The following is a 12,622-nucleotide window of genomic DNA, read 5'->3' as shown; positions in this document are numbered from 1 at the left end:
CTGTCTCCTCAAAGACCAACGTGGTGGAAGACCCCCCAGCCTTTCCCAGGATATTTTACAAGCAACCCCCAGACAGGTGGGGGTCATGTGATACCTTTTCAGAGGCCGCCTCACCTGCTACTGGATTGGGTCCCAGCACAGTTCTGTCCACTTGCTCATCATGGGAGGACCACGTCCAGAAGAACAGCTGTAAGCAACTTCCTTCTAAATGATGTCCCCAGGTGCGACCTGACTTACCCGGCTGCTGAGATGGGTTGACAGCAGCAGCACGAGGCCCCTGGTTTCCACGGAAACAACTGTTTGGGGCCATGTGTTCTGTCTTCTCCAGAACATTTTCTTAATTTTCAACTTGGGGATTCGTAGGATGGATGTGCCACGGGGAGAAGGGATGACAAGCCACCCCATTTACCTAGCCTGTCACGGTGACTTTCCCAAGCCCTGCTCAAACTTTGTGACGTGAAGTAAATGGGAGGTCAGAGCCCATCCACCTCAGAGCTCCGCGTCTCAGGCTTCAGAATTCCTGGCAGCCTGTCACCCTCACTTACGCTCAGTGCCCTCCTCTTTGAAAAACCGGCCCTGCCAACTGCAACAAACAGCATTTAAAAATATCCTGCTGGATTATACAGCCCTGCCTTCTAAATTCCTCACAATGCCTGTCTCTGTCCCACATAGTATAAAGAAGGGTGTAGCATATTTAATTTTTTTTTTTTTTTTTTTTTTGAGCTGCTCCCCTGCTATAAATACCCAAGTCTGGGTAGGCGGGCTTCAAACACCAGGGGTATGAAGTCACCTCAGAGCCAATGTCACCACAGAGCAGGCCTGCCAGGGCCTGGATGCAGCTGTTGAGCGCTGAAGTGTTAGGTCAGCTAGAAGTAGACAGAACTCATCCTTGGGGAGTGGGGGAAGAACAACTCTAAATACAATAATCACAGTTAATCCCGATATAAGAAGGACGGTGTTTAGGCCTACGACCCTGCCAGGTCTCTGGAGAACACGTTCAGCTCCATCTGGGGTGTTTCTTTCCCAAGGATACTAATTACAGGGCTTGACTTTAGGCAAATGATTTCATAGTGTCCATGTGGGGTCTAGAAACATTATCAGAGACAGAAGTGCCCTTGGACAATCTAGTCCACCCTCTTCACACCATAGATAAAGAAATAGAGCCAAGGAGATGGAGTTACTCACTCCAGGTCATGGAGGGGCCGTGCTCTGAGCCAGAATTCTGGGTCCAGATTCTTCACTCTCTGAACTGGATTGTTCTAGATGCTTGTACACAGACACTTGGTCTGGGGCATGGGCCTCGGCCTGAGTTTATAAACAACTCTCCTTGCAGCAAATAGTGATTTGCATATTTTAAAAGATACAGACAAAACAAAAACAAAAACCTACCCCATAAGTTTTCAACAAAAGCTTGGCCTCAATTTTAGGGATGATTTTCCTGCACTGAAAGGCCTGTTTAGACTCTTTTTGATCAAACAATTTAAATTCCACCCCTCACCCCTAACCTTGTATCTGTGGTATTACCAAATCGAGCTTTCCTGTTTAATTTTTCCATTTATGGCCTGCTCCTGCCCCTCAACCTCTGCTCACTTTTAGAAAGCAAACAATGGGCCCCAAATTTGAACCACAAATGCTTATAGGTGTATTCTTGCAAAATGTTCGAGATTTCTCTTTTTCAAGTGACAAAAAAATTCCTTTATAACACTAGGGTCAGGAAAAGGACTAACACCCAAGTTATGAGCTAAACCATTGATGATCTATCACATTTTATTATTGTCAGCAGAATTCAGCTGGATCCTAGGAAGTCCAATCCAGACGGCACTGAGCTATAAGGTGGCTCCACAATAGCCAACATTTAATATGACTGAAATCTTTATTATCCATCGTCTGGAAACACCTTCCCCAAGAATTAGAAAGTGACTAAAAACCTCTCTGAGAACTGAGCTGTTATTCTCTAAAATCCTAAACTGGAAACTGAACATATCAAGTCAGACTTCTACCCAAAGAAAGTTCTGGGATCCTCTTATCATACTGTGTTTCACATCCCCTCCCAGCTCCATGTTTGAGAATCCTGCTTTGGCAAGAGTCAATTCAATGTCCTCATGTCATGAGTCTGTCAGCCCTGAGCTTCATTCGGTCCTGGGATTGATTGCATTGGCCTCAAATGCTACGTTCAGGGCCACGGAAGAAACGCCAAGTCAGAAGCCAAATTCAACAGAAGAGGCAAAGTTGATCGAAGCCTTGTTCTTCATGCCCTCTCCACTCAAGTTTGCTCAGTTAAAGTCTGCTGTCATTACTGGTGTTGCTAGGACAGAGGACCACGGCATTTTTGAGGTCAAGCTTTCAATCATTGAGGGGTGATAGGAGGTCTGGGACTGTGGTTACGAGGAGCTGGGGAGCAGACAAACTAAATTTCTGAATTAGAAAAAGACGTTTTGGAAAACTCTCTTCCTGCACCCTGGCAGGCTTCATAACATCTGGATAAAAGATGTGGGAAAGTTTTCCTTTTTACTGTCTTATCTGCCCTGAGCCTCCTTGTTATACGTCTGAACCTTCCAGGCCAACAGGGTTACTTGCTGTTTTTCCAAAACACACACGCTGGCTTCCAGGCCTTTACTCACACTGCTCGCCTCAGCCTGGAAGCCTTCATGCTCTCTGTGCTATGTCCGTCCCTGTCCCAGCGCTGCCTGCCTGCATCCCGCGGTGCACATGTCACATCCTCCCCAGAGCAGCCCCAACCACCCCGCCTACCCACCCAAGGCTTGTCTCTCCACTCTAAGCTCCCCAGTCACCAAAAGCTTCAAGGTCCCCATCTATGGGATGGACAAAGGGGCTTGGGGGAGATGGACTGAAATAGCTCACGAGAAGTGCCTGTGATGGGCAGGGCACAGAAGAGGTAGAGGTTGTCAGCATTACTCCTGTCACCTGAATGCAGGTACCACAAACTTCCTTGTTAAGGACCCACGTACAATCTGCGCTTGGCTTTCCCCACTAGATTCTGCACTCCTTGACATGCGAGTTCAGTTCCTGTCCTCCTCCAGACGGTCCCCATCGCCTTGTACGTAGCTGGTGCTCGGTAAGTAGCTGATTAATGTGGCCAGCGTGGCATTTCTCAGGCTCACTTGAGCTCTGTTTCTGAAGCTTCCCCTCCCAATTCAGCGTGTAGCTCCAAATATACCGCCCAAGTTGCAAAACCATTTAGGCCTTTTTAAAAACAAGCAAGACAACCACAAAGTCTGTTTACATGACAAGCCGGCAAAACACAGAACACCTGCTGGCCTGTGGCTCGCGACTTGGCGGCCGCAACAAGAAGGGTCCAATAACCCACAATTGCTCCCTGGGGCCTGGAGCTTCAAGTCTGCACCACTGATACCATTCTGGCAGGGGCGGGGCGGGCATGGGCTGGGAGGGAGGGGTCTGATCTCACTGCCCCCTGCCAGCTCACTTCTTCGTGGGGGCAACGGAGCCATAAAGGAGCAGGAAGCTTTTTCCAGATTCTGTAACTTCCTCCTCCTACCTATTAGTCACCAAGGAAAGCCTTGTGACTAATACCTGTCACCCTGGGATTTGGGTCCCGATCTCCTCCTGCACTAGAGACTCAGGCTTTGACAAAAGCAAACCCGGCCAGTGCATCCAACACCAGTTTGCAAATATATAGCAATAATTAGGATTAAGCTTATACGTGCCAGGCACAGTGCAAAGTCCTTTACAGAGACTCTTATTAAATCCTCACGACAATCCCATGCATTGGATCTTCTTTTTAGTCCTACTATAGAGCAGTGTTTTTCAACCAGGGGTGATTTTGTCCCCCTGGGCACATGTGACAATGTCTGGAGGCATCTGATTGTCATAACAGGCAGAAGAGGAAGGTAGCTAGAAGGTAAAGGCTGGAATGCTACTAAGCATCCTACCATACACAGGGCAGGCCCACAACAGACATGATCCAGGCCAAAACATGGGTGGTGATGAGGCTGAGAAATCTCATTACAGAGGGAGATACTCCGCCACCGAAGCTAACCACCTGCCCAGGGTCACACAACTCAAGAGAGAGGGAGCCAGGAATTACACTCTCAGTGTTAGCTCTAAACTCTAAACCGGAAGCAGCTCTAACATCCCCAGAGCACAGAGTACGCGTACCAAGCGCAGCTGCTTGGCCCCTTGTTTTATGGTGGAGAAATGGAGACTTGAAGTGACTTGCATGAAGTGACTTGCAATTTGGGACCCAATGCAGACTTCAAAGCTGAAGCATTTCTGCACTTGCTACGCTGATTCCTTCTCTCCTTGTGCTGCTGGCATGGAGACTTCACCAGTGGCCTGACACTGTCGTGGACTCTGAGGACATCAAAGTCCCCTTCATAAAGGCTTTTCTGCCAACTCCAAAGCAAGCGCTCCCGAGGGCGGTGGCTCCCATTGGGTGCTTTCCTCCGGTGTCCCCCCTCCGGGAGTTGACTCCCCATCCGGCAGATTATATCACAGGGAGCCTGCAGCTTTTCCATTCAGCTGGGCTTATTGATCACCCAGCAGCTGACACCTGTAAGGCTCTCCCTGGGCAGCAGAGCTTCCTGCCCCTTGCTCCAGGAGCAGTAATAATGGCTTCTTAAAATCAATGGCACCTACAAGGCACATTCTGGGACAGCCAGCAAGCAACATTTAAACAGCAACACAACATCCTTTAGAGGAGGATCCATGCCTGGGCCTCGATACCTGGATCTTGACGCCTGGTCTTCATTGTAGTTGTGAAAATTCACTGGCCTAATAGAGTTCAAGTGCCCAGACACAGCCAGCCATTAACAAACAAGATCTATAAGTACTGCCGTTGCTATGGATTTGACTCTTGTTGCCACTGGAAGAGGACCAAATGCTGGCCTGCTCCTCACTACCTTTGTTTCTATGATACCTCACCAAAAAAGCACAGGCCTGGGGCTTGAGCAATTTGGGGCTTGGTCCTGGCCCAGTCATTACCAAGCACTGAATTATGGGCTCTCTGACACCCTTCTGTGAGAGGACATTCCAGTCACCGGATTTTTGTGGGGACCTAGCAAGAGCAAAGATGATAAGAAGTTTAAGGCATTGCACAAAGGTCAGACCTTTTATTACAGCCGTAGAAGTGTGGAAACAGAAGCCAAAGCACCCACCCACTGTCCAAACCTTGTGAGTTAGATTCTGATGGTGAGGTGGGATAAGAACCAACCCAAGGATTAGTAGCCAAGTGTCTCGGGTTGGCTTCAGACCCCTGGGTGTTGTTTATGCATCCCAGCATGTCTTGGGAGTTAATTGCCTTAGTTCTATTCTCAGACTGGAGGCAGGTGGAGTGGAACGCAGACACAACCTCTTCTGAGCAATAGTCATCAACAGAGATTGCCCTCTGGGGCAGCTCTGCGGGCAAGCAGGGATCGGTATTGCTCTGATGTTCTGCCTGGCTCTGATGTTCAACTCAATCCTGCTGTGGACTTGCCATTTGCCTATTAGACTTCTGCTATGAACCCCACTTTGGACATCTCACACTGAAGGAATCCCCCTACCCTGAAATCTCTCCCATTTACATTTACTCACCACAACTGTCCTAGGGAACCCTGTGAGAAATCAGGGTATCAAAAGGCTAAATGATGTCCCTATGGTTTGGGTTGCCCCCCACCGCCAAACGCTATCTCTATTCATCAAGAACTTGAAATTTCCCACCAGGGTAGAAAAAGGAGAAGGTTCTTCCTAGGGGTCAAGGGGTTTCAAATGATATTTCTGGAATTAAACATTTCGTATGGGAGGATAAATAAATTGCCCGACAAAGTTTTATGGAGTGCCCACTCTGCGCGAAACAGTGTGAGGCCCAGGGGAGACAGGACACCTGCCAGCTCACAGTTTGATGGGAGAGACGGACACAGCAGGAAGTGATTCCAGAATGTGTCCTGTGAGACACCAAGGAGCAGTGGCTCTGCTAGCCCGGGGTGGAGGAGTCAGGTAAAGCTCTCTGGAGGAAGCAGAACTCCACCTTGTTCCTCTAACTACTTAAGGCTGAGTTGCATTTCTTAGACCTTGAAGGGGGAAAAAATAAGTTTTCATTTCCAAAGCTTGCTTTGTTTCAGTTTTACCAGCTCCCTTGGCTTCAATAAAACAGTCAGAGGTGGAAAGCTGCCCTCCTCCCGCAGACTACCCAGGTGTGGAAACTGATTAAGCAGCAACTTGCAGCTCAATTAACCCCTGGTCCTTCAGTTGATGATCTTGGTGGCAATCCGGCCTATAATCTCCTTGCTAAATGAGTCCTACAACTAGAAGAGTTTTCATCTCCGCTACAGATGGAGCCCCTTTATTTCTCAGCTGCAACGTTTGCTAGGACTTGACTCAGCGGATAACTGAGTAATTCAGAAAAGTGCTCAGTCACTATTTTTAGCCTAGAGGTCCTTTAGAGAGCAGTAGTCTTGAAATATTGCCTATTGCTGTGAATTGAGCACCGGTCTGTGAACCAAAGGGTCGCAGGTTCGATTCCCAGTCAGGCCACATGCCTGGGTTGTGGGCCAGGTCCTCAGTTGGGGGCATATGAGAGAAAACCACACATTGATGTTTCTCTCCCTCTCTTTGTCCCTCCCTTCCCCTCTCTGAAAATAAATAAAATATTTTTTTAAAAAAGAAAGAAAAGAAATATTGCCTATTGCTAACGAAACACAAGAGAGGCCTTCCTTGGTTGGCATTAAATTACCCCCAGTCATATTATCCCACTACCTTGGCCTTTTTTTTTTTTTTTCCTTAAATAACACTTACTGCTAAGAGTATAACCCTATGTATTTATTTTATTTTTTCTAGTCTCCTCCACTAGTTTGTAAGCTTCATGAGAGAAGAACCCTTCCTCTCCCTTCACCATTTAATCCGCAGCACTTTCAACAGTAGTGGGCACAGGGTCAGGGCCCAATAAATGTTTGTTGAATGAAATGCTATTATTTACTCAGCATTTAGTATGTGCTAAGATCGTTAAATCCATGATCTCACCCAATCCTCAAACAAACCTTGAGTTAGATGCTGTCATTATCTCCCATTTTATAGATAACAAAATTGAGGCTTAGACTGGTGAAGAAATTTGCCCCAGGTCACTCATATAAAGGGCAGAGGTGAGCTTCAAACCCTCCCTGTGATTCCAAAGTCAGCACCAAGACAAAATCACCCTCATGTACATCCTGGTTACTGTTTTGGAGTAAGAATATTCTCACCAAAGTCCTATCATTTAACCTGGAGTCTCAGAATTGAGGAGAACTTTCTCAAATGGGAACTCACACAAGCTGACTAAGAAAAATGGTCAAGAAGAAACACAGAATTGATGCCCAGAATCAAACTTACATACAGGGATGACAGGATGGGAGGGAGCGATGGAAGGGGGTGGGGGAGACTGAGAGAGGGAGAGGGGGAAGGGGAGAGGCAGAGAGGGACAGAAGTTTCTATTTTCTGTCAGCTCCATGTTTGTAAATACTAGTCTATTAAAGTGATTTCTCCACCTCCCATAAAAAAGCCACAAAGATATCATCATTTAATGGTACTGTCCTGGGAACAGGGACAACAATACCAAATGAGCAAGTGATATATAACTCCTGCTGCTCTATGAGATCACGTTTTATAAACACTACAAACTTTTATGATCCATCTTGGGCTGAGCAAAACCATATTTGCCCAGTACTCTGAGTAATGGACAGGAATAGATGGATTAGGGCCCTCAAATCCCTGGTTGGAAGACATTAAAAGTTTAAGAGCCCTATACAGCTGAGTCAAATGCATGTGCCCATGCTATGTAATTAGTAGGCATAACAACAATAAATATATAATTTAAAGGGAAGACCAGCAGGACTAGACTGTGAAGCAGCACTCTCCCCGCCAAGTGTAGCCATTTCCCACTTAATCTTTCAGCTGTGTAAACGGTAACCTTGCTGGCCTTGGGCTTATTTTAATATAACAAAGGTTTGGATCTCTCCATGTCTTTCCTAAGCAGTTTATGCTTCCCTCTGAAGTCAGCTTTCAGGCATAAGTAATTCATTGCTCTGCTACTAAACATTCATTTCACTTTGTCTATAGAGACTTAATAAATCAGCCTAGTTATTGTTTACAGAGGCCACCTCCAGGTTTTCATGTATAAAAAATGAGCACCCGCGTTACTAAGTGGAAGTGAATAGTCACCTTGCTTGGAAGGGAGTTCCTTAGAGACCAGGGAATGCACAGAGGAAGATGCTTGCCCTGAACACCCAGGGAACTCTGCTGTCTGTCACATAGAGTCCTGCTGTCTTGACTCTCACGGCTTAAGAAGAATTGCTTGGGGTGCGGGAGAGGGGTAGGAAAGAGGTTAAACCATGGGGTCAAAATCCCATGTAAAAATCCAAAGGAGTGAGGACTCTAGATAAGAAATGGCTATTTACTGAAAGACCCTGATGTGCTAGCAATTTCTGGCTACTCAGCATTTTCAGGGGACCCTAGAGAAGCAGCCGCTCTTATTGGCTTCACTTTGTAGTTAGAAAAACTGAGATGTTCCTCAACTGGCAGGGCACCAGATCTGCTATGAAGAGCATAGTTTGGTTTGGTTTGCTTGGCACCTATCAGTCCACCTTTCTTCTAGTTTGGTTTATAGGGCTTGGGGCTTCGTTTCTCCTCCCAGGAGTCTTTACTTTTTTGACTTCAGTCTGGGCCTCCCCTCAGCCAAAAGTTCAGAATTCTTCCCCTGGGCTATGACAACTGGATGGAAATCCCTCTGCCCCACACTTCCTCTCCTGGAACCCTCATTCCCCAGGCGGATGCCACAAACCTGGAGGGCAAAGCACAATTATCAGCTGTGACATCATCAGCTGAGATTCTGGACAGACCTCAATTCTGACCTAAGAGGAGGAAAATGAAAAGGCAAATACTCTTCTATTCCAGGCATCTCCTTTGGGCATGCCAGAATTAAAAATAAGACCAATGGAAGTCAAAGTCAGCCATGCTAATACATGCAGACTGCCTTTAAGATAAGGTCTAAGGCGACAGCTGCCCTCCTTGGAACTGGGACTAATAAAAACAAAGCTGTTTCTTTTTCTCCAGTGGCTAAAAGTGTAAACTCTGGAGCCTGCCTGGCTTCAAATTCCAGCTCTGTCACTTAATGTCTGTGTAATCTCAGGCAAATTACTTAACTGCTGGGTACCTTAGTTTCCACATCTGTATAATGCGGATAATGCTATAGGTACCTACCTAATAGGATTGCTAGTATTACCTGATTGAACATATAAAATGCTTAGAGACTGAAACATTGTTAAGTGTTAATTTAAAATTTTAACTATTATGATCATGTTAAACCACATTTAAATTTGACTCCCTTTATGACTTACCAGTACTCACTGTACCTCTTCCACTAACTGCTTATTTGCCATTGAAAGCTGCCCCTCAAATGGCCTTCCAATCAGACTGCCGGGATGTCTAGCCATAGTACCATTCTAAATAATTTATGATTTGCTGACTCCTGAAATTGGAGTATGATAGGCAGTTTGATGTTGAATGGATGTCGCACCCTAACCTTTCCAGGGAGAAGGTCAAGTGCTTTCTTTCCACTCTTTGTGCAAAGCCATGTCATCCTTCAGAGAAATTCATCTACCCAATGGTTTCTATCCCAAGCTTGGCACCATGCAGTTGCCTATTCCCCTATACCTTTTCCCCAGTTTCTGTCATCACTTTCTGTCAGGAAAGCCCATAAAGTTGTGCATTTAATACAACACCGTTGGTTGGTGACCCCTTGGGAAGTCAGACCCTGGGAGCTAGTATGTGATCCCCTTTCTGGGAAGAGAATTCAGGAATCACCAGGCTCCATCACCCTGGGCGCAGAGTGTTAAGAAGCCACACTATCTAGCCGTCTTCCAGGAGAGGACCTGAAGGGCATCCTTCATCCCGCAAAGCCCAGGGAGGTAGCACCAGTCCTGGGCTTCCTGCTCCCTTCCTCCCATCCCACTTGGTTCAGGTCTTAAAAGTTTGAGCCCCCTGGTTGTTGCTATTAGGCTGAAGAGACCCAAGTGACAGAACCAGTCAATGTGCCCAGCTGTAGGGAAAGGTGTCAACTACTGATCCTCCCAAGCTTCACTTCAAGAGAGGTTCCGAAATGGGCTTGGTCAAGAGGCTCCATCAGTGAACAGACCCCAGAAAGGGACAATGACACGCAGAACAGGGTGGAAATCAACCATGACTTTACCCTCCAAAAGTCTGTCGCCAGAAGAACAATCTCCAGCAAGAGCCATTTAATAAACTGCCCCATCCACTGATCAAATTTCTCTCAGGTTGTGGCACACCCACCACCTTCCTCTTTAAAAATTCACCCCTTGGGCAGGCCAGGGCAGGAATTCTCTCCCACCTCGTTCATCGGTCGGGGCCCGCGCGCTTACCGTTGGCGTTCTTGCCGCAAATGAGATGCTCGTAGGGCTGCAGGACGCCCCAGAGTTCCGCGTCGTTGTTGATGACCATCTCCAGGGCCTCGGCGGACACCTCCCCGCCTCCAGCTCCTCCGCCGTCGGGGCTCTGGCTGGCCAACACCCTGGCCCGGATCTCCTCCACCAGGTTCTCCATGCACGCAGTGAGGGAGATGGCCGCGTACTCGTGGATGCGCACGGAGATGCGGGTGTCCACCATCCAGCGGAAAAAGCGGCCCACCGAGAAGGTGAGGCCGCAGCGTGCCGACTTGCCCCGGCGCAGTCCGTCGCCGGCGCTCATGCTGTACAGGGACAGCGCCTTGACCGCGGCCACCGTGCAGCTCTCGGCCAGCGCCCAGCTGTGCACCAGGCGCACGGCGCTCTGCACCTCGAAGCGGGTGCACTTGGCGTGCAACACGCTCAGACGCTGCGCCTCGCGGGCCACGCGGATGAGCGCCCTTCGGAGGAGCCCGGCCAGGCGCCTCGCCGCCTCCGCAGAGAAGATCGGCAGCCGCCGGCCGCCGGCGCCTTTGCGAAGCACCCGGGCCACGTCTCCCTCGGTCCAGGGGAACTCCTCCAGCTCGGGGAGGCGCGGGCAGCGCGAGAAGAGGTCGGCCACTTCGGGATCCTCGGGCAGCACCGTGTTCACCGTGTCCCAGCTGTTGTGGCGGCTGTTCATGGAGCCGGAGTAGCACCACCAGGCCGCCCCGCGGTGCTGCTGCGCCGAAGAGTTGAGCGCCTGCGAGTTGGACTTGGAGGACGAGAGGCTGAGCGAGCGGCACGAGTCCCCGGCCCCATACCCGGAGTCCAAGGTCAAGTCCTCCAGCGTCTTCAAAGTGGAGCTGTACGTCCCGGCCATGGGGAGCCTGCCGGGGGCGGCCTCGCCGAGCGAAGGGCGCTCACAACTCCATGCTCCCTTCCTCAAGTGGGCAGAAACAAGCTCTAGGCTCTCCGCGGTGCCCTCCTTCCTTTCGATGCTGCGGGACTCGGCAGCCGCATTGCCTGCCCGCCCGCCCGGCGGCCGCGGGAAGAAGGTGGGAGATGAGCGGCGGCCCGAACTCCACGCGCCCGCGCGTCGGGACGCAAAGCTGTCACTGGAATGGCCCCCAGCCGCTGCTCCTCAGCACTCCATTTGTCCACCTCAACTTCCCGCAAACAGAGCGTCTGTCCTCCGCAGACAAGGAATCCCGAGAGAACAGGGCGGCGGCGGCAGAAGGAGGCGGCTCCCGGGGCGGTGCGAGTCCGGGACCAGCCGGCGAGAAAGCGCAGGGCAAACTTCTGTGGGGCGAGGGCCGCCTGTACAGCTGGGTACCTCGCAGCCGCCGGCATGCAAATAACCCGGGGCGGCTCACCAATCATCGGCCGCGACGGAGAGGGGCTAAACCAATGATCTCTTAGGGGGGCGGTCCACTATGTAGATTTCACTCCGCGGAGGGTGAAACCCCCTGGCGGCGGAGGCGGGGCTGGAGGCCGAGACTCGGGTGTAGCCACTGGGATAATGGTGGAGGAGAGGGGAAGAAAGGGAGCGAGGGAGCGTGCGGAAGGTGGGAGCAGAGATCCAGAAAGAAGGGGTTCTGACGTCAGCCTCGGGAGCTGACGATTTAAATAAAAATTTCGAGGAAAAGCCACTGTGCACCGCGCCCTTCCCGCGGTCCAGGGGCTTTCGGAGCTCTCTTTGAAGTCCTACTGCAGCCGAACACCAGGGCCGGTGTTTGGAGTGTGGGTTTGGGGGAAGGGGCCCAACCCAGGCACTCCACCTCTTCGCTAGACTTTCAGCCAAGCCACTCCCGTTTTCTTAGACGAAACTCCAGTTGCGTGTGGAGGGAAGAGGTACGCCCCTGCTTTCTCCTCCCAAACCCGTCTGGATCTTTTACGTTGCTATCTGTTCTGCAACCAGAAGAGAATTTTTTCTTAACCTGGAACCTGATAAATGGACGGGTTGCAGGAGGCCGGTCACCCACTTACCCTCACTTGAAATTACACACGTCGTTTTCTGAGCATTGCTCTGGGGAGAGGGTCCTAACTGATCAAATTGTCAAGAGCTCGTGACTTCCCTGTTAAATCTATCTGTACAACAGTGCTTGCCGTCAGGTGCGTGTGTCGAGTATGTGTGTGTTTGTGTAGGGTTATTACAGGAAGAATGCGAAGTGAGAAATGTCCCTAGCACTGACCAGAGTTCGAACACCTGGCTGAATGCACCACCTCCTAACGGTGCGTCAGTGGACGAGCCC

General features: G+C 49.7%; 1 protein-coding gene across 2 annotated transcripts in view; it reads right to left on the bottom strand.

The window, feature by feature from the left end:
- Positions 1-11,700, bottom strand: part of ABTB2 (ankyrin repeat and BTB domain containing 2) — a 172,340-nt gene extending 160,640 nt beyond the window's left edge. For both annotated transcript variants that reach the window (XM_090262785.1, XM_090262779.1), the window contains exon 1: positions 10,368-11,700. In XM_090262785.1, coding sequence (XP_090118911.1) covers positions 10,368-11,250 — 883 coding nt within the window. In that variant the 5' untranslated portion in view covers positions 11,251-11,700. The remainder of the gene's footprint in view (positions 1-10,367) is intronic.
- Positions 11,701-12,622: the final 922 nt, after the last annotated feature.

Source organism: Furipterus horrens, unplaced genomic scaffold, assembly GCF_987537825.1.
Source record: "Furipterus horrens unplaced genomic scaffold, mFurHor1.1.pri manual_scaffold_2, whole genome shotgun sequence".
Classification (NCBI taxonomy): domain Eukaryota; kingdom Metazoa; phylum Chordata; class Mammalia; order Chiroptera; family Furipteridae; genus Furipterus; species Furipterus horrens.
Note: the sequence above shows the minus strand (reverse complement) of the source record. Positions and strands in the feature narration are given on the sequence as shown.